General features: G+C 44.8%; 1 protein-coding gene across 2 annotated transcripts in view; it reads right to left on the reverse strand.

Annotated features, from left to right (window-relative positions):
- Positions 1–24,544, reverse strand: part of LOC139272973 (probable methyltransferase TARBP1) — a 246,165-nt gene extending 221,621 nt beyond the window's left edge. For both annotated transcript variants that reach the window (XM_070889181.1, XM_070889182.1), the window contains exons 1-8: positions 23,571–24,544; positions 14,453–14,550; positions 10,468–10,537; positions 6,910–7,058; positions 6,380–6,432; positions 6,191–6,288; positions 3,571–3,706; positions 765–861 (exon numbers count right to left, since the gene is read on the reverse strand). In XM_070889181.1, coding sequence (XP_070745282.1) covers positions 765–861; positions 3,571–3,706; positions 6,191–6,288; positions 6,380–6,432; positions 6,910–7,058; positions 10,468–10,537; positions 14,453–14,550; positions 23,571–24,537 — 1,668 coding nt within the window. In that variant the 5' untranslated portion in view covers positions 24,538–24,544. The remainder of the gene's footprint in view (positions 1–764; positions 862–3,570; positions 3,707–6,190; positions 6,289–6,379; positions 6,433–6,909; positions 7,059–10,467; positions 10,538–14,452; positions 14,551–23,570) is intronic.
- Positions 24,545–25,960: the final 1,416 nt, after the last annotated feature.

The following is a 25,960-nucleotide window of genomic DNA, read 5'->3' on the forward strand; positions in this document are numbered from 1 at the left end:
CCCTTTTCAGCGTGGAAGCAAGTCATCCTATGAGAGGGGATCTCATAGAAACATATAAAATTCTGATGAGATTGGACAGTTTAGATGCAGGAAGAATGTTCCCGATGTTGGGGAAGTCCAGAACCAGGGGACATAGTCTTAGGATAAGGGGTAAGCCATTTAGGACCGAGATGAGGAGAAACTTCTTCACTCAGAGAGTTATTAACCTGTGGAATTCACTGCCGCAGAGAGTTGTTGATGCCAGTTCATTGGATATATCCAAGAGGGAGTTAGATATGGCCCTTACGGCTAAAGGGATCATGGGATATGGAGAGAAAGCAGGAAAGGGGTGCTGAGGGAATGATCAGCCATGATCTTATTGAATGGTGGTGCAGGCTCGAAGGGCCGAATGGCCTACGCCTGCACCTATTTTCTATGTTTCGAGGGACTGCCTGTGATGATGATGATTCACAAGTAAAAAGAAAAAAGACAGACTTGCATTTATATAGCACCTTTCCCGACCACCAGATGTCCCAAAGTACTTTACAGCCAATAAAGTACTTTGTGAAGTGTAGTTACTGTTGTAATGTAGGTAACATGGCAACCAATTTGCGCTCAGCAAGCTCCCACAAACAGCAATGTGATAATGACCGGATAATCTATTTTAGTAATGTTGATTGAGAGATAAATTTTGGCCAGTATACTAGGGATAGCTCCCCTGCTCTTCTTCAAAATAGTGCCATGGGACCTTATTAGTGTAAGTTAAAGAGTACTAATTTCCTTACCACATTAGTCAGGTGCATCGCAGTTTGTAGAAGGTAACACTGAGCTGCCCCACGCAGCAACACTTGGTGATTGGCCATAGTGCAACGTACTACTTCTCTGTAAAGTACAAGACATCAAAATAAAGGGCAAATGTCAATGCATATTTTGCACAAGTGTAAATGATGGGCTTTTCTTCAAGTATGGTCCTTCACAGAAGCTTAAAAAAGGATATCGCAATGGTTTCATATTGTAGTCCATTCATGTTTTTGGTTGTAATTGTTAAGCACATTCCATAACACAATAGAAGGATCGCACCATTAGGTGTCCTTTGCACTGAAATAACTGTGTATTCTATACTGAACTCAAGATATCATAGGCGGTCCCTCGAGCAAGGATGACTTGCTGCCACAAGAATTCACAGATGTTTCAATGAAGGACCCGATGTTCCAGTCCTGAACTCCAGTTGAGGGGGTGGAAGGTGCCTGTGCGTGGATTTTTTTAATGTGTTGTGACCGTTACACACCAGCCACCACACAGGCTCGACAGAGCTAGGTCTTGGTCCAGTGGCAAGGATTAACCTGGACAACTGGAGACCTGCTCTGCTGCACGGGCCTAGTGTGCACACATATCGCAGCGTGGGCTGGCCCGTGCTGCCCCTGGGCCCTTGCCTCTTCTGGGCCCCGTACCCTCATTCGCCGCAGCTCCGCCACGATCTCTTGCCGCTCCTCCGCCACGATCTCTCACCGCTCCTCCGCCACGATCTCTTGCCGCTCCTCCGCACCAAACATTCGTCAAACCTCCGTCACGATCACCCACCAAATCTCAGCCACGATCCCTCATCACTCCTCTGCCCCGATCACTCATTGCAAGTCCGCCAGGACCTTCCCGCTCCTCTGCTTTACCAGGGCCCCACCGATGCTCCTGCCCGCGCTCCAAACCTAGGTCCTGACGATGTCACCCAGTTGCCCATCTCAAAGCCGTCGCAAATTTGTGTCAGCTCGCGCTGAAAGCTGCAGAGGCATGCTCCAGCTCTTATACTCCTGACCTGTGGAGATGCTTATAATAATTTATATTAATGACTTGGATGAAGGGACTGAGTGTAATGTAGCCAAATTTACTGGTGGTACAAAGATAGGTGGGAAAGCAAGTTTTGAGGATGGAAATAATCTGCAAAGGGATATAGATAGGCTAAGCGAGTGGGCAGCAATTTGGCAGATGGAGTATAATGTGGGTAAATGTGAGGTTATCCACTTTGGTAGGAAAAATAAAAAAGCTAAGAATTATTTAAATGGGGAGAGATTATAAAATTCTGCAGTGCAGAGGGACCTGGGGGTCCCTGTACACAAAACACAAAAAGGCAGCACGAAGCACAGCAAGTAATCAGGAAGACAAATGGATGCCGGCCTCTACCACAAGGGGGATGGAGTATAAAAGCAGAGAAGTCCCGCTACAATCATACAGGGAGTTGGTGAGACCACACTTAGAGTACTGTGTACAGTACCTTGGGTATTGTGTACAGTTTTGGTCTCCTAACTTGAGGAAGGACATTCTTGCTATTGAGGGAGTGCAGCGAAGGTTCACCAGAATGATTCCCGGGATGGCAGGACTGACCTATCAAGAAAGACTGGATCAACTGGGCTTGTATTCACTGGAGTTCAGAAGAATGAGAGGGGATCTCATAGAAACGTTTAAAATTCTGATGGGTTTAGACAGGTTAGATGCAGGAAGAATGTTCCCAATGTTGGGGAAGTCCAGAACCAGGGGTCACAGTCCAAGGATAAGGGGTAAGCCATTTAGGACCGAGATGAGGAGAAACTTCTTCACCCAGAGAGTGGTGAACCTATGGAATTCTCTACCACAGAAAGTTGTTGAGGCCAATTCACTAAATATATTCAAAAAGGAGTTAGATGTAGTCCTTACTACTAGGGGGATCAAGGGGTATGGCGAGAAAGCAGGAATGGGGTACTGAAGTTGCATGTTCAGCCAGAACTCATTGAATGGCGGTGCAGGCTCGAAGGGCCGAATGGCCTACTCCTGCACCTATTTTCTATGTTTCTATGTACAGTTTTGCCCTCCTTAATCAAGGAAGGATATATTTGCAGTGGAGGCAGTTCAGAGAAGGTTCACGAGGTTCATTTCTGAGATGAGGGAGTTGTCATATGAAGATAGGTTGAGCAGGTTGTGCCTGTATTCATTGGAGTTTAGAAGAATGAGAGGTGATTTTATTGAAACATATAAAATTTTGAGGGGGCTTGACAGGGTAGATGCAGAGAGGATGTTTCCCCTCGTGGGGGAATCTAGAACTAGGGGCCATCATTTCAGAATAAGGGGTCGCCCATTTAAAACAGAAACAAGGAGGAATTTCTTCTCTCACAGAGGGTTGTGAATGTTTGGAATTCTCTACCCCAGGGAGCTGTGAAGGCTGGGTCATTGAATATATTTAAGATGGAGATAGAGAGATTTTTGAACGATAAGGGAGTTAAACTTTATGGGGAGTGGGCGGGGAAGTGGTGTTGAGATACTGAACTACCACCAAATGCTACTGTTTTTCAGTAAGCCTCTTTCTTTTAAACCTTTGTTTAAAAAAACAAAATTTTTTGGCCCAACCAGTCCATGTTGGCATTTACCCCACCATCTGAGCAAATAGTACTAATCACATTAACATATCTTGTTCCCATCTCCCCATTTCATTCATCCAACTATGCAATCCAATTTCCAACATTGACATAGTCTCTGCCTCAACCACTAACGCCATTATATGGCAAAATGCACCATCTTCAATTGTTCTGGGTAGAATTAAAACTAATTTCCTGCAATCATCCTTACCGAAGAGCGTGAAGCCCTTCTACTCCCCAAGATTTGCGTGATGGGATGTGTACCAGGGCTCGAGAGATGAAGAGTATGGGGATGGCACACCAGTGCTTGGTGGCCATTCTCGTAATCAACTTCATGAGAAAGTCACCTAATCAAAGGAAGTAAAATATTTTTTGGGCTTTCCACACAAACCAGGTCAAAACACGACAACATACAGCACCTTTTAAACAAATGGCAAATTCTTTCCAGTTTCCAAGGCTCAATTATTTTTGACCTCAAATATGACAAGTTATAATGCATTAATACTAAAAAATTTCAAGATACATTATCAATGCAAGTACAATATTTTTCTGCATAAATGTTGATGTAGGATTCAAATATCAGAATATTTCTGCCACCAACTTACATTAGAAGGTATATCATGCTGTATAATTTCACCTTCATGATTGTAGTATTGTCCATCAGGTTAGCACAGGGTATGAGCCCGGAAATACTTGTATAATGGGGGGAAATTCTTGGATCTGCGCACTGACACTTGCTGAGCACAAATTTGTACATATCCAAAAATAATAGCTTTTGGGGGGGGGGGGGGCGGTGGTGTTAAGGAAAGGAAAGCAAACCACAACCAATGTTCCCTGTAAGCTGCACTATATTCTGCGCGGCCTGTTTCGTTCAATGCACGGTCCTTTTAAATTTCTGCGCATGAGCGATATTTCCAATGTAAAATCTTGTGAGCGGCCTGTGCAGGACCTTGTAGATTGCTGCGCACAGACACAGCTTAGAGGAAACATTGATCACAAGCAGAAAACGTTACCAAACTAACAGAGAAAACAAAATCAAGCAAAAGGATTTTTAATTGCACTGTAGGTAGTTGCAAAATAATGTGCGCTGATTTTTTTTGAAATTTAAGTTATGAACAGCTCCCTGGAATGGCCAAGTGGATAAAGACCAAGAAAGTGCCCAATTTCATCGCATAGGCAGTCTCTCGGAATCGAGGAAGACTTGCTTTCACTCTTAGCATGAGTTCTTAGGTGGCTGTACAGTCCAATACGAGAACCACAGTCTCTGTCACAGGTGGGGCAGACGGTGGTTGAAGTAAAGGGTGGGCGGGGAGCCTGGTTTGCCGCACGCTCCTCCCGCTGTCTGCGCTTGATTTCTGCATGCTCTCGGCGACGAGACTCAAGGTGCTCAGTGCTCTCCCGGATGCTCTTCCTCCACTTAGGGCAGTCTTTGGCCAGGGACTCCCAGGTGTCAGTGGGGTTGTCGCACTTTATCAGGAAAGCTTTGAGGGTGTCCTTGCAATTTATGCTGTTAGTGTATCTCAGCTGGGGCAGCAGCAGGAGTGAGCTCGAGGGGAGGAGTAGGGAGGAAAAATAGAAGACGGACAGGGTTTCCACCTCTGATCATTGCCTAGTGACTTGTTCACAGAAATCTGGTTCAGATAGGACAGTGTTCAGCTGTGATGCTCCCCATGATTAAATACCCTGCTGGCATGGCTGCCAACAGCATCAAGCACTGGACAGCATCTGTAAAATCTTACTCCAGCATGAGCCACGAGAGGAAGGGAGAAAACAAAAGCAATAACAGCAATAAATTTTGGGATAAGATTTATGGTTACCAGTCCCTCATCATTATTCAAAGTACACCACAAAGTACGCAATCATGATTACCAGTGTTAGGATTATCAGTTGAACAAGGTGATTACTCTCACTGCAAGGTGGTTATCGTTTGCCTGTACAGAACATAGGTAGCATTATTGGGCCCAAGTTTCCCCAGGAGTTGCTTCTATTTTTTTGGAGCAAGTTGGAGTATCTTAAAGATGCAATTCTCCCCATTTAGTTTGCTCCAGTTTAAGTGTTCAGTTTCTTTTTAGTTCAGTTTTTTTTTTCAAAAGGGGCCGTTACCAGCCACTTACGCCTGTTTTGGCCATTTAAGCAAGTTTAGACAGCGAAAAGTTACTCCAAACTAACTTAGGCCAGCGTATGTGTCCACTTTTGTACGCTCAGAAAAACCTTGCGGAGATTTAAGAAATCAGCGCAGGTAGCCAGTAATGGCGGGGGTAGGGGGGGTGGGGAGGGAAGTGAGAGGATTTTCCAAAGCACTAAACACCTTCACGACAACATTAAAGAAGCATAAGTACATTTAAAGCACGAAGCAAAGCAGTACATTTAAAGCACCAAACACTAAACAAAGCACAAAAATAAGCATTCAATATCAAATAAAAAATACAAGGAAGCTGAGAGGACCTACACCAAATAAAGCACAAAAAGTAATAAGCAATTAATTAACAGATAAAAAATAGATGGAACCCTGCACCTAAAGCACCAAGACCAAAGTAATAAGCAATCAATAAAGAACATTGGTGGCCGTTGCACACCAGCCACCACACAGGCTTGACAGATGGGAGACATATGACCACATAATGAAAAATTCTTAACAGGTACCATATAAAGCCCAAGTTACCTTACAATGTAGAACAGGAGCATTGATAAAAATCAATCAGTATAGCGTTGACTTTTCCCCCCCACCAACAGATCAGTTTATGTATGTGTAGTCCAGAATCAAAAACATTGTGACAACGCAATCGAGACAACCCTTTACAAAACAAGCTCTATAAATCACAAGAACTTACCTTTGAATTCTTCAGGCACATTTTCTACAAAATCAACAAACAATGTCTGTAACTTCACACCGAGAACAGGACAGCTGCCAATGATCTGATCTGGAGATCTGAAAAGTAGAAACACAGTTACATGTCAAAGCAGATAAAGATCGCATAACAGGAATAACAGGAAGGCAAATTAAGAAAATAAAGATTTACCTGCTGTAAAGCGTACTTTCTGAAAGAGCATCCATCACTGGCCCACAGATAAACTTAAATTTTAAAAAAAATTTAATTAGTGTAGCTTGAAACCTAAAAATAAAATGCTTGATTTGCAAGAAAAACAGGACAGTGAAAGGTAAAAATGGAGGGATCAGTAGGGGAGAGAAAAAATAAGGTAGAATAGATTAAAAGATACATAATTTTTGAGAACTTTTATAAATTTAAGATTGTCTGCATTCTTCAAGTGCAGTTGCTGATAGGATGCCCTTCCCATGTCACACAACACACTAAACACCAGTCTTGAATGTTAATCACTGACAGCTGCAGCGCAGGTTCTGAAACAGGACACCAACATTACCTGATGTTGACCAGCATCACAGAAGCTTGATCGAAGCGACAACACCCAGTCACCCGCATCTTGACTAAAGGTATGATTTTTCTGTTTTTGTTTCCTGTTGCAGGGCAAATGGGGAGACTGCTGCCAACAGGTTTTTGCTTAGCAAGTGTAGCAAATTTCACAAACTTACCTCAGATAGTTCTTGGGTTCTGAAAGGATATTTCACGACACCAAGATCCAGAAAATGGAACAGGCCTTCTTTCATCGCAGTTTTGTTTTCACTTTCAAATATTCGTTTATAAGCACAAAGGAGCCAAGATATGTGGAAACGTGAATTGCCTAGGTAATATATAAACACAGCAGTTCATGAATCAACTTCAATCTATGTTTTGCTTCCACCCATCTTTTCCCCAAAATAAAATAAAAGTATACACTCAGAATCTAAATCCAGGTAACTCAACCCTCAATACTGTCAAATTTAAAATACTACGGGGGAGAAATTCGGTCGGTCAGCGCCACCCTCCCGAGCGCTGTGCTGTCAGCTTCTGCCGCAACATTCAGCGAAGGTTTAGCGGCGGCTCTGACAGTTTGCACTGCGCGCGCTAGCGCCGCCCACTCGATTGCGTCATCGAGTGTGCAACACCCCCGGAGAACTGTGTTTGCAAAATTGAGTCTTTTGCCTGTCGTAGCACCTGGTGCTGAGACCGGCAGGGAAAAGCAGTCGGTCCAGCGACGATCCGGGGTCAATAGCGTCCGGAGTGCAAGGCAAGTACTAAAATTTCACTTTTTCAATTTTTATTTATTTGTTGCAGTCGTGGGGAAGTATGGGTGAGGTTTATTGAATTTCATCTTCAGGCGCTAGGATGCTGGCCCTAGCAGCAAAAAATTGAGTAGGCCTCCTGGGCTATCACTCCGTTAGCGCCCTCAGTGGGGTATGGAACGCTTCTCTCAGCGTTCCACTCGTTTCTCAGGGCGATACAACTGAATATCCCACTTTGAGGCGGTAGCCATCGCCCGGCGCGAAAGGTCACTGCCTCAAAGCGGGCAATACCGAATTTCTAGCCCATGTCGGACGTTCCTCTCTTTCACACCACCACTGCTGCCCCCCCAGCCACCACCATCCCGCCACCCCCCCCCACCCCGCCCCCACTAAGGTCAATAAAGATAACAGCTTGGATGTTGAGACGTTGAGCGTATTCAAGGCTGAGATGGATAGATTTTTGGACTCTAGTGGAATCAAGGGATATGAAGATCGGGCAGGAAAGTGAAGTTAAGTTTGAAGATCAGCCATCATCTTATTGAATGGTGGAGTAGGCTCAAGAGGCTGTACGTCCTACTCCTGCTCCTACTTCTTATGTAAAGCAGTCACCATTGCCACACTATCAGCAGCTTAGATACTTCCACAAGCTAGTGAATGATGAAACAACAAGTAATTAAAAGACTGATGGGACTTCCTTTTGGAGAAGTGCAGTCTGGGGAAAACTGCTGGCTTGTACTCACAAAACTGGATGATAGTTTAATTCATGCGCCAATTCACTAGCTCCACTACTCGAGAGGTTTGTAATGAAGTGGCAGCCCCACAAGATGTGCCAATATTTTTAACTCTCCATGGATTAATTTTCTTCCATTATCTTCTTATTATGCCCAAGCTCAGACAAACTGCTCTGGTACTCATACCCACACTTCCTGCCAAGAGTAAACTAGGCAAAGTCAGAAACAATATTAGACACAAGTTAAATATCTCCTAATACAACGAGGTGATGAGGTGACATTTCTCTCAACACATAACAGAAGAAGTGCCTGTTTTTTTCTGCAATAAACCTGATAACTAGTAAATAAAGTGATTGGTATTTTTAGGGGCTACAGTTATAAAGACCAGAGTGTGGATTAACTACTGCAGCAATCAGAAGCCGGTGGTAATTTCCTACATAGGAATAAATGACAGGAAGGTGACAGGGGAGTTCAAGGTGCTTAAAATAGAGTTCAGATATATTGCCTGAAACTAAAAGATAAGCCAAATTAAATACTTTCAAAGTGTGGTCACTATTGTAAAGTAGGAAGTGCAGCAGCCAATTTTCCCATCCAGACTTAAAAAAAATACAACAGCAAACAATTTGCACTTATATAGAGCCTTTAATGTAGATAAACATCCCAAAGTGCTTCACAGAAGCGTAATCAGACAAAAATAGATGCCCAGCCAAACAAAGCAGGATCAAAAAGGTCCTTAAAGGAGGAGAGGGGAGTGGAGATGCGGTTAGATTAAGGAAGGGTATTCTAGTGTGCGTAGCTGAAGGCCTCCAATGGTGGGGCAAAGAGAGGGCAGGATGCACAAGGTGGCAAAATCAGAGGAACAGAGGTCAAGCTGGTTGGGGGGGGGGGGGCAGTGATGAAGTTGTGGTCATGCTGCCGGTGTGGGGGGGGGGGGGGGAAGGGGGCGGTTTTGGGCTGGAGGAGATTAGAGACATGGGTGGTGTGAGGCCATGAAGTGTTTTAAACACAGAATAAGAATTTGAAATCTGAGGAGTTTGGGACCAAGAGCCAATAATGGTCAGTCAGGACAGTGGTTATGGTTGAGCAATACTGTGTGCAAGATAGGATATGGGCAGCAGGGTTTTGGATGAGCTGAAGTTTCCAGAGGATGGAATATAGGGAGGCCGGGCCAGTCATGCGAGTATTGGAACAGTCAGGTCTGGAAGTGACAATGGAATGGATGAGGGTTTCAGTGACAGGGGTGGTGGATGTGTAAGTAGTCGGAAGGTAAAGAGAATATGGGATAGAAACTCAGCCCTAGGTCGAATAGGGCCCAGAGGTTGCAAACCGTCTGGATCCATCTAAAACAGTGGCCAGGGGAAGGAATGTAACTTGCAGCAAGTGTACGAAGTTTGTGGCAGCGGCCAAAGATGATGGCTTCGGTCATCCCATTGTTTAACTCGAGGATTTTGTGGCTCATCCAACACTGAATGTCAGACAAGCAATCTGGCAACACAGAGGCAGCGGAGGGTTCGAGAGAGTTGGGTGTTGTCGGCGTACATGTGGAAGCTGACCCATGTCTGCGGATAATTAAATGCATTCTCAGAAAGTTAACACTTTCAAGCAGAGCGGGTTAGTTATAGAGAAAATCAGGCATCTCCCGTCGCCACCCCCTCCATCTTTCATTCAAAGAGAAATCTCAGGGGCTAGCAGATGGTTACTTTACAGGACACTATATTGACACATCAAACTTCAGCAAGGCTTGGTGCTCAGAATAGTTAGTCATACCAGTGATAAGGACGTTAGGTGTAACAGTTCTGAGCAATAATGCACTTGTTTGAGGGATGTGAAAATACATGCACATATATACATCCTCACACACACACATATATACACAGACAGACACACACACATATATACACAGACACACACACACACACACATATATACACAGACACACACACACACATATACACAGACACACACACACACACACACACACAGACACACAGCACAAACCATTGCTCCCTTGTACTCACAACTAGATCATACTGCATAGATGGGAGTGCATTTTTTTTAATTTTACAAGTATACACATCAATAAGCAAATTAAAATGTGATCTAGAACCAGTGCAGCGGCCCAGTTACAGCATATTTATGATGAGGAATCATACAAATCAATTAACGTTCCACGAGTGGATTGATCTGATAACTTTCAACTTATCAAGTTATGGTCAGTACCACCATTAACAGAATTACAATGAAGTGTCATAATCACCTTGGTCATTGGAAACAGTTGCATCCATTAGGCTCTTAAGCCGTGGCAAAATTGGTCTTATGACATGAACCTAAAATACAAAATCAAAGGTTTTCATTTGTCTCATTTATGCAGTTATTCAAAAAAATAAACTGTAAGAAAGGGGGAAATCTTCATTTCTGAGTCTCCCTACTAATTAACTGGACTAAATGAAATAAGTATTAGTTATAGTTTTAAGTTTGTATTGTTATTATGTAACTGATGCACAATGCACAATGATGCTTTGATAATTATGCTTTTGAAATTAGTATAATATGCCCTGGGTAGAAGTGATTGGAAGAAACAAAGGCTTTTGGGCCTTGCTTGGCCAAATTAAGATACAGTCAGCAGCCTTCCTGGCACACAAACAGCTGACAGCTAGCCCGGTGAAGTAAGGTCATGTGTGGCTGCCACTGTGTGGAATATTATGATATCTTCAGTGAATTAAAAACATAGGCAATAGCAAGGACACCATATCTCTACCTATGGAGACATGTTCCGTCTACGTTGCCATAACTACCCCAAATATGAGTCTTGATGGTCAAAAACAGATGATGTTGGGATGTCGTGAGAAAAGGACCTCACAGGAATTGGCAGGATCATTAAGTACGAAGTCAATAATTGGGTTAACTGGTCCCCATAGGCTTTGCTGGGAAGAAGTATATGAAGGGGTCTCTCAAACACTTAGGTTGTAGAGACATTCGGCAAGAAGCCTTGGAACAACCACCAGGCGAGCAGAGGAGGGTTTTGGTTTGGCGGAGGACCCACACGCGTCATACCAGGCAGACGAGCAAGTCTAGAGGCCAGGTCCGACGATGGTTAATCGATGGAGATCACATCTTCTACCCAGGGCCTAATGGGTAATATAAACCTTGACTGCATCTTGTTTAATTACTGCTCAGATGCTGTAACGTATCAAGTCTCACTTTCACTGAGGAAAATATAATTGCTGTCGCCAATACGGGTCAAGTCAAATTTTTTGGCACAGACCCAGAAACTCAACAAAACAGTAAAGCAGTTTTGTCTAAAATTTAGCTTGGTATCAGCTTCTTTCATTCTATCACGATGCATGGAAAGGACAGGAAAAGATTATCTGGTCCATCAAGTCCACTGCATCCACACATGGGACTGCCACGTACAACACGGATCCATATCCCCAATCTCCAGGGAGAGTCAAAAAAACAAAGGAATAAAAAGTGGCCAATTTAGGAAATTTCTCTCCAACTTCCAACAGCAATTTAGCAAAGCTCCAGGAGATGTAGTAACCCATCAACCGTTCCAGTTATTCCGAAATGTACCCTCTATAACTGGAAATAAACTCTTCTCTCAGGAACTTGCCCAATTTTCTTTGAAGAACCGCAGGGAATCCATACTCATCACATGCCTTGGTAATATGTTTCAGAGGGTAATGACTCGTTCAAATAAATACTTTCTAACATGTAACCCGAGGATTTTATATGCATGCACCCATATCTAATCCTTTTTTCATTTTCAAAACCTCAATCATATTTCCACTAAACCCATGTTTCTCTAGTCCCTGTAGATATCACAACCAAGAGCCCAAAATCTAGCTATCACTTTGGTCATTGTCAAATAGGGACCAAAATTGTTTATGCATCTTTAATGATTTATGCACTATGACCCTCAAGTTCCTCTCTTGATCCATATAACTTAGTGGGTACCCAGGGACCTATGTATCAGGGAAAGTGAAAGTACTCTCAAAGAATGTAGTGAGTTAAGAAAAAAAGACAGACTTGCATTTATTTGTGCCTTTCACAACCACCGGACATCCCAAAGTGATCTGCAGCCAATGAAGAGCTGTTTTTGAAGTACTGACACTGTTGTAATGTAGGAAATGTGGCAGCTAATTTGTGCACAGCAAGCTCCCACAACATCATCATCATCATCATAGGCAGTCCCTCGGAATTGAGGAAGTTTTGCTTCCACTCTTGAAATGAGTCCTTAGGTGGCTGAATACAAGAGCCACAGTCCCTGTCACAGCAACAGCAATGTGATAATGACGAGATAATCTGTTTTAGTGATGTTGATTGAGGGATAAATATTGGTCAGGAGAACTCCCCTGCTTTTCTTCAAAATAGTGCTATGAGATCTTTTACTTCCACCAGAGAGAGCAGACGGGACCTCGGTTTAACGTCTCATCCAAAGGCCGGCACCTTACGAACTTATGAACAATGACGGACAAGTAAAGACCCTCTGGTCCATCAAGCCTGCCCCACACAATTACGATACTTTGTGTATCACAACATGTACACTCCACCCCACCCCAAACCATGTGGTCTCCTGGGAGAGGCAAAACAAACAGGCCAATTTGGGGGTGGGAAATCTGGGAAATTCCTCTCTGACCCATCTAGGAGATCGAAACTAGTCCAGGAAATCACTCTGGCCTTGAACTCCCTGCAATAGCTACCTTCTGCAAAAGGTGATCTTTGCCCCAGCCAGAAACAAATCCAGCTTTTGCTTGAAGGAACTCAGCAAGTCTGCATCCACCACATGAAACGGCAGCTTGTTCCAGAGGTTACTATTCTATGGGAAAAGAACCACTTCCTGATGTCTAACCTAGATCTAGCCCTAAACAACTTACATTTGTGCCCCCTGGTGTTGCCTAACCTATTTAATTGAAATAAACTGTCAGCTGGAACACTGTCTATTCCCTTCATTATCTTATAAACCTCAATCATATCTCCCCCTACGTCTATGCTGCTCTAAGATCCCAACTCTTTTAGCCTATCTTGATAACTAAGATGCTTTAGACTTGGAATTAGTCTAGTGGCCCTCTTCTGCATCCTTTCCAGAGCCTCAATATCACCCAGCATGTGAGGAGACCAGAACAGGACACAGTATTCCAAGTGTGGCCTGATTAAGGTCCTGTACAAGGACAAAACAGTACTCCTCGTCTTGTACTCAATTGTCCTATGGGTACACCCCAACACCCTATTTGCTCTAGCTATTGCTGCACAGCATTGCTCATGTACCTTTATGCACCAGAATGCCCAAATCTCTTTCTATCTCCACCATCTTTAAATGCCTTTACCTGAAGAGTGTATGAATGTTGAGCATTTGCATTGACCACATGCTTAACACTGATTTTATCTAAGTTATACATAATTTTTCAGTCTTGAGCCCGGTCTCCCAACACATTAAGATCTGCCTGAAGCAGACGAGCCTCTTCTACTGTTCCAACACTCGCACAGATCTTGGTATCATCTGCAAATTTGCAAATTGTGCCCCAAGCCTCTAAATCCAGATCATTAATAAAAATAGTAAAAAGCAACGGTCCCAACACTGATCCCTACGGGACACCACTGGTGACCAGTCTCCAAACAGATCCAAATCTATCTATAACTATTTTTTGCCTGCATCCTGCCAGTCAGTTTTGAATCCAACTCAATATATTACCACTAATACCAGAGGCTCCCATCTTATAGAGAGGCCTCTTAAACAGTACCTTATAAAAAGCTTTTTGGAAATCTAAATAGACAATGTCTACTGGGCTTCCCTCATCCAGCAACTTTGCAACTTCTTAAAAAAATACAATTAGATTTGCAAGACATGACCTCTTTTTTATGAAGCCATGTTGGGTGTCCCTAATATGTCCCTCCCTATCCAAGTATTCATATATTGCATCCCTTATGATTCCTTCAAGCATATTACCTATTACCTCCAACAGTGCAGAACTCCCTTGATACTGCACTGGAGTGTCAGCCTACATTATTGTGCTCAAGTCTCTGACTTGAACCTTCTGACTCCGAGGCGAGGGTGCTACCAACTGAGCCACAACTGACATTTACGAGAGTAATCTGAAACACAAATGCCATACATGTAATCCTAAAGTTTACTCTTAATCAATTCCATTATTTAACTCATGGTGATGCTTGGGAATTGAACACTTTTCCCATGATACAGATGTGGCAGTTTACAAAGTGACAAGTGTATATAAACTACTCACTTGATTTTCTTCCAGTGTCTCCATTATTAAAATATAATTTTCCCACAACTGTACTAGTTGTTTGTTTTTTTCACCCGACCACCAGAAAAGACACGAGTCTAAAATAAAAAGGTTCAAATTAGAATGAGACTGAGAAATTGGTACATTTGACCCAACAGTTACATCAGGCAAATTTCTCTTCAATTGTCAAGATATGCAACTCATTTATCCTTGTGGACAGAAAGGTTTTAGTAGCCTTCAAATCCATTTCTATTATTGAACTTCCCTAGTCTTGCCCGCCAATGCCTCACTTCATGCTTGTCATCTCCAAACCTCGATAATTCCAATGCTCACTTAGCCAGCTTCCCATCCTCTAGCTCATCCAAAACTCTGCTATCCTTGTCCTATCTCACACCAGGTCCTGTTCACCCATCACTCCTGTCCCTCAATGTCCAATGCCTCAAATTTTAAATTTCATCTTTATGTTTAAATTCCTCCACTGCCTCATCATCCCTATCGCTATAACCTCCTCCAGCCCTCTAAACCCTCCCAGATGTCTCCATTTCTCTGACTCTGGTCTCTTGTACAAACCCCACAACTCACCATCAGTAGCCATGCCGTCAGCCTCCTCGACTCCACACTCTGTAATTCTCTCCCTTAACCTCTCAATCTCTCCACTGCTGCTCCTCCTTTAAGACTTTCTTAAACCCCACCTCTTTGACCAAGCTTTTGGACAGTCCTCCTAATATCTCCTTTGGCTCGGCATCCATTTCCTTATGCCTCTATGAAGCACCTTGGGGTTTTCTACATTAAAGGCAGTATACAGTTGCAAATTGTTGTTATAGAGAGAACCAAATGATATTCATATAGCATTGGTGGTACAGTATTTCACTTCAATTTCTCCTAGAATGTAATTTTGCAAGGCAAAGAAAGAGATTTTGTTTTTAGCAAAGGAGTCCCTTCCTGTCTGTGCTGAATTTAAGCTGTTACTGCTGATTTTATATCGTTTTAATATTCTTAAAAAATAACCCTTTTGAGTGCCGTAATCAATCTAACATTAATCATCACTTGTGGCAAAGTATTCCATATTCTGATTACTCTGAAAAAGTTTCTTTCAATGTTTATTTTTCTGTATCATACTTACATTAATTCTCTTTAATTTATGCACCAATGTAAATAATCCATGTTTATCCTGTTTATTCTTATCATTTTTGAACTCCTCTATTAAATCCTCCCTCAATCATCACAGTCTGAGAGAACACAGCCCTAGTTGCACTAACCTTTATTTCTAACTCCTGATATCATCCTGGTAAATATTCACTGCACCTTCTCTGGGGCTGTTCTATCCCTCCTGTAGCGAGGAACCTAAAATTGCATACAGTACTAAAGATGTGGCCTAACTATCAGTTTAGACGTAGTCATGATGACATCTTTACTTTTGTGCTCAATCCTTCTCGATATAAATTCCCAAATCTCAATTGCCTTCTTAATGATATATTTTTTAATCTTACTACTCATTTTTATGATTGTGTGTATTTGTCTACATCCTTTTGTTGCTTCAAAATACTGAGAAATTTAGTATTCAAGTTATAATTCTATACTTTATTCTCGTTCTCAAAATGCAATACCTCACGTTTTTCCATATTAAACAGTGTCTGCCATTTATCTGTCCATTCTCCTAACCTAATGACGTTCTTTGTAATATTCTTCTTGGCATTTCACTACTGCTCTCACTTTGGTATCCGCAAACTTTGACGTTCAACCTTTTATTTCTAACCAAAGATCATATAATAATTCTGCACACACCTAAAAAAAGTCCCTGGGTCAGCGAGACACTCCTTTTGTCAGTTTTTCCGCCATCTCTCCATCCCTACATCCACCTTCTTCTTTTGGCCAATAGGGCTTAATTTTCTCAACCAATTCCTTATGCATTTTATCAAATGTTCGCCAAAGTCTCCATAAACTACATCTAACATATCTCCTAATCCATACATTTCATTAATCTCTCAAAAATTCTATAATGGTAGTTAAACATGATCCATATTGACTAACTCTAATCAGTATATGCACCCTTATTTTATCCCCAATGATGGTTTCCAGTAAACGACACAAGGCTAACCAGTTGATGGTTGCATGGCTTATTTCTTTCCCCTTTTTGAACAGATGTGCAATATTTACCATCCTCCAGTCTTTGAGCACAGCTGCAGTCTCCAAAGAATATTGGTTGTGGTCCACTACTTTCTCACTAACTTGGGTTGCATATCACCTAGTCCTTAATATTCAACAATTTTAACATTCAACATCTTAAGAACCGTTTCCTTATTAATGCATATGCTCTTGGTTGCCTTTCTACTTACTGGCATCAAGGGGAATCCCCCTATCTGAAATGCTTGGAAAAAAAACGATGACCAACGATGGGATACCAGATAGCTCAGACTGGGTGAGAGATGCTCTTTGTCCAACCAGCAGTTGCCACACACCTGCATCTGTAGACAGAGAACTTACCTTGCATTGGCAGGAGATTAGTGCATGCTGAGGCACCAGCTCATAAGGCAAATTGTGACAGGGCTAATGGCACAGATGTGTGTGAAGGCCTGACTAACTATTATGCTGGATGATTCTTCAGAAACACATCAACCATAATATCGAAAGAGACATTTTATAGAATTAGATAAGTACTTGAAAGAAAACAATTTGCAGGGCTACAGAGAAAGGGTGGGGAATTGGGACCAGCATGGGCTCGACAGGCCAAATGACATCCTACTATGCTGTTATGATTCTATGCCCTCAGGATATCTCAAAGCGCTTTACAGTAAATGAAGCATGTTTGCAGTGTAGTCGTTGTTGTACTATAGGTGACGGAGGTTCTGCGAATGTTTGCTGCAGAGAGAGATTGTGGCGGAGGTACGGCGAGTGTTTTTGTGGCGGAATAGCGGTGAAGGATCGTAGCGGAGGAGCGGCGAATGTTTGTGGCGGAGGAGCGGCAAGAGATCGTGGCGGAAGTGCAGTGAATAAGGGTGCGGGGTCCAGAAGAGCCGAGGGCTCAGGGGCAGCACGGGCCAGCCCACACTGCCATATGTGTGCACACGAGGTCCGTGCAGCAGAGCAGGTCTCCAGTCGTCCTGGTTAACCCTTGCCACTGGATAAAGGCCTAGCTCTGTCAAGCCTGTATGGTGGCTGGTGTGCAATGGTCACCACATGTTAAAAAAAATCCACGCATAGGCATCTTCCACCCCCTCAATTGGAGTTCAGGACTGAAACATCGGGTCCTTCATTGAAACATCTGTGAACTCATGTGGAAGCAAGTCATCCTCGTTCGAGGGACCGCCTATGATAATGGCTTCCTCAATCTGACAGCTGTGGCTCAGTGGGTAGCACTCTCGCCACCGAATCAGAAGGTTGTGGGTTCAAGTCCCGCTCCAGAGACTGAAGAACAAAAACTTTAAGCTGACACTCCAGTGCAGTACTGAGGGAGTGCTGCACTGCCGTCTTTTGTATGAGGCATTAAACCGAGGCCCTGCCTGCTCTCTAAGATGGATGTAAAAGATCCCATGGCACGATTTTGAAGAAGGTTCTCCCCAGTGTCCTGGCCAATATTTATCCTTAAATCAACATCACAAAAACAGATTATCTGGTCATTATCACAATGCTGTTTGTGGGAGTTTGCTGTGTGCAAATTGGTTGCTGCGTTTCCTACATTACAACAGTGACTACACTTCAAAAAGTATTTCATTGGCTGTAAAGTGTTTTAGGACGTCTTGAGGTTGTAAAAGACACTATATAAATGCAAGTCTTTCTTCCTTTTTCATCTACAAGCCTTTGCAGATATCTTTCACTCTCCTCTGTAAATATCAAAGAAATGTTTTCATTAATCTACTCTGCCATTTCCATATCTCGATGAAAGACCTTGCACTTACGTGGCCCGTTTCATGTTTTCAGCACATCACAAGCTAATAATTACTTTTGAAGTGTAGTCCACATTGGGATAGAGGCAAACACAGCAGCAGGTCTCACAAACAACAATGAGTTGACCAGATAATCTGTTTTAGCTGGTTGAGGGATAAATGTTGGCCAGGACACTGGGAAAACTTCACTAATCGCTGCCTTTCTTCAAATAGTGTCATGGACTCTTTTATGTCCACCTGAGCAGGCAAATGGACATTGCAGCACTCCCTCAGCATTGTATGAAATGTCTATCTAGAAAATGGGCTCAAGTTTTTAGTGTTGGGCAATAACCTATATTCTGATGCAGTCTGAACCAATACAACATTTCTTCTGGCATTGTACAAAGTTACAATGGCAATTAAGTCCTGATATTTTACATTTTTGTTAAACTTTTTGCATCTTAATGTTAATGAAAATGGAATAGATAATCAAGTTTCCTATTGCAGGACAGAGTGGAGAGCACCAGTTCAAACAATTTTATTATTTAACTAAGGGCAGAGGGGTATACTAAAAACTTGAATTAATTAATCTAATAACTAGAGGAATGACAGGGCAGCTCAGTCCCGTGGAGTGCACATCCTGTGTCATGTGGGAAGTCCTGGATGCTTCGCGTAGCCGGGACAACCACATGTGCAGGAAGTATCGCCAGCTACAGCAACTCGAGCTCCGGATTTCAGAGCTCAAGAGGCAGCTGGAGTCACTGCGGTGCATCCGCGAGGCTGAGAGCTACTTGGACAGTAGGTTTCCAGAGGTGGTCACCCTGCAGCTTAAGAGTATGCAGGCAGAGAGGGAATGGGTGACCACCAGACAGAAGAGGAGGACTAGGCAGATAGTGCAGGAGTACCCCGAGTGCATCACGCCTGCCAACCAGTATTCTGTTCTGACTACTGGTGGGGGCAATGGTTCCTCTGGAGGGTGCATCCAGAGCCAAGTCCATGGCACCACAGGTGGCTCAGCTGCACCGGGGGGGGGGGGGGGGGGCTGAGGAAAAGAAGCGTGAAAGAGCAATAACAGTAGGGGATTCGATAGTCAGAGAAGCAGACAGACATTTCTGCGGCCGCAAACGTGACTCAGGGATGATATCCTGCCTCCCTGGTGCCAGGGTCAAGGATGTCACCAAGCGGCTGCAGGGAATTCTGGGAGGTGAGGGTGAACAGCCAGAGGTCGTGGTCCATATCAATACCAATGACCTAGGTAGAAAGAGGGATGAGGTCCCGCAGGAAGATTTAGGGAGCTAGGAGAGAGATTAAAAAACAGGACCTCAAAGGTAGTAATCTCCAGATTACTCCCAGTGCCACGTGCTAGTAAGTACTGAAATAGGAGGATAGGACAGATGAATGAGTGGCTGGAAGGATGGTGCAGGGGGGAGGGCTTCAGATTCCTGAGGCATTGGGACCATTTCTGGGGGAATGGGAACTTACAAGCCGGACGGGTTGCACCTCGCGGGGGGGGATTTGCTGGTGCTGTTGGGGTGGTTCTAAACTAGCTTGGCAGGGGGATGGGAACCTGAGAAAGATTCAGAAGAGAGAGAATCAAAACTGAAATTGAAAAGCAGAAAAGTAAAAACTGAATTTGGAAGACAGAGGAAACAAAGGCTAGAAAATAGACAAGGGAGTTTCGGCAGTGCTAAATGGTGTACACTTCAATGAAAGGAGTATAGGGAATAAGGCAGATGAGCTGAGAGCACAGATAGACACGGGAGTATATTGTAGCTATTACTGAGACATGGCTGAAAGGAGGGCAGGTATGGCTGTTCAACATTCCTGGTTACAGGGTTTTCAGGATAGAGAGGAAGGTAAAGAAGGAGGGGAGGTCGCTGTATTGATTAAAGAAACAATTACAGCTGTGAGGAGGGATGATATGTTAGATGGATCATCAAATGAGGCCATATGGGTTGAATTGAAGAACAAAAAGGGGCGATCACACTGCTGGGAGTGTACTATAGACCCCCAAATTGTCAGAGGGAGATAAAAGAGCAAATATGTCGGCACATTTCTCAGAAGTGCAAAAACTATAGCGCAGTAATAGTAGGGGATTTCAACTACTGGGATAAAATTAGTGTGAAAGGTATAGAGAGTGCGGAATTCGTAAAATGCATTCAGGAGAACTTTTTTTAGCCAGTATGTAACAAGCCCAACAAGGGAGTGGGTGGTTCCGGACTTAATTTTAGGGAATGAATCTGGGCAGGTGGAAGGGGAAGGGAGAGCATTTTGGTGCCAGTGATCATAATTCAGTTAGATTTAGGATAGTTATGGAAAAGGACAAAGATAGATCAGGAATAAAAGTTCTCAATTGGGAAAAAGCCAATTTTGCTAAGCTGAAATGAGATTTAGCCAAATTGAACTGGAAACAACTATTTGAAGGTAAATAAGTGTCAGAGCAGTGGGAGGCATTCAAGGAAGAAATCCTGAGGGCTCAGAGCAAGTATGTTCCCTTAAAGAAAAAGGGTGGGACTAATAAATCTAGAGCCCCCTGGATGTCAAGGGGCATACAGGGTAGGATAAAGGAAAAAAGGAAGGCTTATAACAGATACTGAGGGCTCAATGCTGCAGAAACTGTAGGAGTATAGAAAGTGTAGGGGTGCAATTAAAAAGGAAATTAGGAAAGCAAAGAGAGAGCATGAAAACATTTTGGCAAGTAAAATGAAGGAAGACCCAAAGATGTTTTATAAATACATTAACAGCAAGAGGATAACTAAAGAAAGAGTAGGGCCTATTGAGACCATAAAGGTAATGTGTGTGTGGAGGCGGAAGACGTGGGTATGGTTCTTAATGAATACTTTGCGTCTGTTTTCACAAAAGAGAGGAGCGATTCAGACATTGCAATCAGGGAGAAGGAATGTGAAATATTAGATGAAGTAAACATAGTGAGAGAGGAAGTATTAAGGGGCATAGCAGCTTTTAAAGTGGATAAATCCCCAGGCCCGGATTAAATGTTGAGAGAAGCAAAACTGGAAATAGCAGTGTGTTTGACCATTATTTTCAAAACCTCTCTGGCTACAGGTGTGGTGCCGGAGGGCTGAAGGACTGCTAACGTTGTACCTTTGTTTAAAAAGGGAGAAAGGAATAGACCGAGTAATTACAGGTCAGTCAGCCTAACCTCGGTGGTGGGAAAATTATTGGAGAAAATTCTGAGGGACAGGATAAATCTTCATTTAGAAAGACATGGATTAATCAAGGACAGTCAACATAGATTTGTTGAGGGAAGGTCGTATCTGACTAATTTGATTTAATTTTTTGAGGAGATAACAAGGAGATTCGATGAGGGTAGTGCTTTTGATGTAGTGTATATGGATTTCTGCAAGGCTTTTGATAAGGACCCACATGGCAGACTGGTCACAAAAGTAAAAACCCATGGGATCCAAGGCAAAGTGGCAAGTTGGATCCAAAATTGGTTCAGAGGCAGGAAGCAAAGGGTAATGGTTGATGGGTGTTTTTGTGACTGGAAGGCTGTTTCCAGTAGGGTTCCACAGGGCTCAGTACTAGGTCCATTGCTTTTTGTGGTATATATCCTTGATTTAGACTTGAATGTAGGGGGTATGATTAAGTTTGCAGATGATACTAAAATCAGCTGTGTGGTTGACAATGAAAAAGAAAGCTGTTGACTGCAGGAAGATATCAATGAACTGGTCAGGTGGGCAGAAAAATGGCAAATGGAATTCAATCCAGAGAAGTGTGAGGTAATGCATTTGGGTAGAGGCAACAAGGTAAGGGCATACACATTAAGTGATAACACACTGAGAAATGTAGAGAAAAAAAGAAAGAGAGATCTTGAAGTGCATGACTATAGATCCCTGAAGGTAGCAGACCAGGTAGATAAGAAGGCATATGGAATACTTGTATTCTATGCCTCCGCTAATAAAGGCAAGAGCAGGGAGATTATGTTTGAACTGTATAAAACATTGGTTAGGCCATAGCTAAAATACTGCGTGCAGTTCTGGTCACCACATTACAGGAAAGATGTGATTGCACTAGAGAGGGTACAGAGGAGATTTACGAGGATGTTGCCTGCACTGGAGAATTTGTGTTATAGGGAAAGATTAGATAGGCTGGCTATGTTTTCCTTGGAACAGAGGAGGTTGAGGGGAGATCTTATTGAGGTGTATAAAATGATGAGGAGCCTAGATAGAGTGGATAGGAAGGACTTATTTCCCTTAGCAGAGGGGTCAACAACCAGGGGGCATAGATTTAAAGTAATTGGTCGGAGGTTTAGAAGATTTGAGGGGATATTTTTCCCCACCCCAGAGGGTGGTGGGGGTCTGGAACTCATGGCCTGAGTTGGTGGTAGAAGTAGAAACCCTCGCCACATGTAAAAAGCACTTGAATGTACACTTGAAGTGCCGTAATCTACAGAGCTATGGACCAAGAGTTGGAAAGTGGAATTAGGCTAGATAGCTCTTTGTCGGCCGGCGCGGACACAATGGGCCGAAATGGTCTCTTCCATGCTGTAAATTTCTATGATTCTAGGATTGCTTTTACCTGTTGGGTATGATGTGTGTCTTCTGTATCTAGAGAGTGTCTGTCACTGACTATACCATGAAACTTGTAGAATGTTAGCTGTAACCACTCGATTTTATTGAAACTGGTTGGTAGTTTAATGTCCCATTGTAAAAGTCACTGTCCTGATGACAACCCACCAGCTTCTGACTCCGCGGGACCTTGCTGTGCACAAATTGGCAGCACTGGCTGCTGTGGGGACAGGTTTTAAAGTTACTTTCCTCAAGTTCATTCCTAATGATTGTCATCAACAGTTGATTCCATTATTTTGCCAGAATAATTTACTGAGTTTATTGTGTCACAAAAAAAACCAGGCCAATTTATTTCCAAATTAATGGGGGCCCTCCTATATTCGCACACTCCCTCGTAATGACTCTCAGCGCTTTGTAGCATTTGTTTTAATCTCACTCAGCACACTCTCCTGTATACACCACCTGTTCCTCGGGACTTAAAAGAGTTTGGAGCCCTGGGACCACTAGAAGAACTTCAAGTACCACGATGGAATGACCTGTCCAAACTAAAAACTTTCAGGCAGTGAAAGCTGTTAAATTGCAATTTGAAAAATCTTGCAGTAACGTCAACGTCGTTTAACTGCAGAAACCCTGATGGTGGGCGACAAGGTTTGTGTGGCGAATACTGGAGGAAGTAATCATTTATATCGATAAACTGGTGCCAAGATTAAGAAATCTGAAGCGTACCAGATTCAGCCTGGTACTCCGAGCAGATTTCCGTTTTCAATGTATTCGAAACATCCACCGCTCTCTTCAGCAGGTACATGGCTCTCTTGCGCGACGTGTTCTCCGTCTGCACCAGTCCCGTCTGCAGCACTTTCCAAAACTGGGGGCAAGTTCGCAGGTCCAGGGTGCCGGGGGGTGAGCGGCCTCCGGGGCAGAGAAACAGATGAGGAGAAAGCGAGCTCAAAAGCAGCAGGACTCTGGAGACGTCGCCCCAATGTTTCACTCGGCCCCAGATATCTTGGACGGTGACGCACTTTTGGTCGGAAGCGGCCGGCTGCAGAAGAGCCGGGATGAGCCCGGTGACCACCCTGGCCGCCACGCTGTCCTCTGCCACCTTCGCCGCCGTCAGCGCGGCCGCCACCAGCTCGGGTGTCCCCGCCCAGCGCTCCACAAGCAGCGGCGCCACCTTCGCCAGCACCTCGATGGCGACGTGAATGTCCGAGTACGCTGGCGGCTCGCAGCTCCCGGCCGAGCCGGCCCGGCCCCGCTCCTCGGCGTAGTTCCGCAGGTCCCGCAGCGAAGGGCCGGCGACCTCCTGCAGCAGGCCGGGCGGGGCCTGCCGGCAACAGGCGCGGAGCAGGGCGCACACAGCGTGCACCAGCCGGCGGCCCGGCTCCTGACACCGGGGCCCCGGCCCCGGCCTTTCCAAGCGCACCCTCTCCAGCAGCGGCAGGCAGCGGCCCAGCGCCACGTCCCGCAGGGCGCCGGCCTGGGCCTCCCGCTCCCAGCCGCCGGCCTGAGCCGCCTCCCCCAGCCACCCCGGGCCCAGCTGCTCGACGAACAGCCGCAGAGTCTCCACCCGTTCGGCGTCGGGTGGATCCTCGGCCTCTCCCTCCCAGCACCAGCGGCACAACTCCCGCAAGATGCGGCCCGAAGGCGTGCCGTGAGCGATGCGCAGCAGCAAGTCTGTCACCAGCAGCGGCTCCATTCTCCCGGCCGGCCGGCACCAAGCGCCGGGCGGACCACTTCCACTGGGTGAGAGTCACACACTCAACCGTCCCCGCAGAAACACTTGCACGTTGGAAAAAAAATCATTCATGCATGTCGGGCCGAAATAGCTCAGTTGGGAGAGCGTTAGACCGAAGATCTAAAGATCCCTGGTTCAATCCCGGGTTATACGCTCGCGGCCTTCCGCGAGAGGTGGGCACCGGAGGGACTGGAGTGCATCATCATGCCCGGCAACCAAATTTTAATTTGATTTTACGTTTTAAAGTTTAATTTGTTTTAATTGCCGGTGCTTTTAGTGTCCCCCTCTCCTTTTATAGGGGGCACTGGAAAAAGGAAAAATTTGATTTTAGTGCCCCAAAAAAAAAAACACAAAAAATAAATAAAAAAGGGGCCTTGTAAATGTCTTGTGTGTGTCATCCAGGTCGGGTGGCACGGATACATGTTTTATGTTTTTGCAGGTGAACTCCAAAAAGAGTTTCATTGCATGTGGACATCTCCTCTATCTGGGAGTCTACCTTAGCCCCGACGAGGGAGCCTGGCCGGCGGCCTGGCCGGCGAACTGGCAGGAGCTGGAGGCCAAGGTCGCCGCTCGCCTAGGGCGCTGGACAGGACTGCTCCGAGTGCTGTCCTACAGGGGTCGAGCGCTAGTCATAAACCAGCTGGTGGCCGCAATGCTGTGGTACCGGCTGGTCACTTTGACCCCTCCCCCTGCGTTTGTCGCCAAGATACAGAAGAAGCTGGTGGACTTCTTCTGGAACAACAGGAAGCACTGGGTCTCTGCCGCGGTCTTGAGTCTCCCGCTTGAGGAGGGCGGTCAGTCGTTGGTGTGCGTCAGCGCCCAGCTCGCGACTTTCCGTCTTCAGACCCTGCAGAGATACCTTTACGTCGAGCCCCCTCCTAGGTGGTGCGCTCTGGCGAGGTATTTCTTCCGCCAGCAGCTCAACCTCAATTATGACACGCAGCTCCTGTTTGTGAACTTGGGGGGTGCCAGGACCGCCCTCCGGGAGCTGCCTGTCTTTTACAGGGAACTCATCAGGGTCTGGAACAAAGTCTCCACCAAGCGCAGCTCTCCGCCGGCTGGAGTGGCGGCCGTCCTGCAGGAACCGCTGCTCGGGAATCCGTACCTCCACGGCCGAGGTTTTATGTGGCGGTCGGAAGAGAGGGCTGTGGCTGGTGAGGTGACCAGGGTCAGGGACCTGCTCGATGGCGGAGGAGCGGGCTGGATGGCGCCAGACACGCTGGCGCGGCGCCTAAATTCTGCCAACGTCCGCCACGCGGCCGATGCCATCGAGTCGCTAAAAACAGCTCTGGGCCCTGACTCCGTTAGGTGCATCGAGGAGGCTCAAGCACGTGGGGAGATCCCGTCCGAACTGACCCCCGTCCGGACGGAATTCCTCATCGGC

Source organism: Pristiophorus japonicus, chromosome 9 (genome assembly GCF_044704955.1).
Source record: "Pristiophorus japonicus isolate sPriJap1 chromosome 9, sPriJap1.hap1, whole genome shotgun sequence".
NCBI classification, from domain to species: Eukaryota; Metazoa; Chordata; class Chondrichthyes; family Pristiophoridae; genus Pristiophorus; species Pristiophorus japonicus.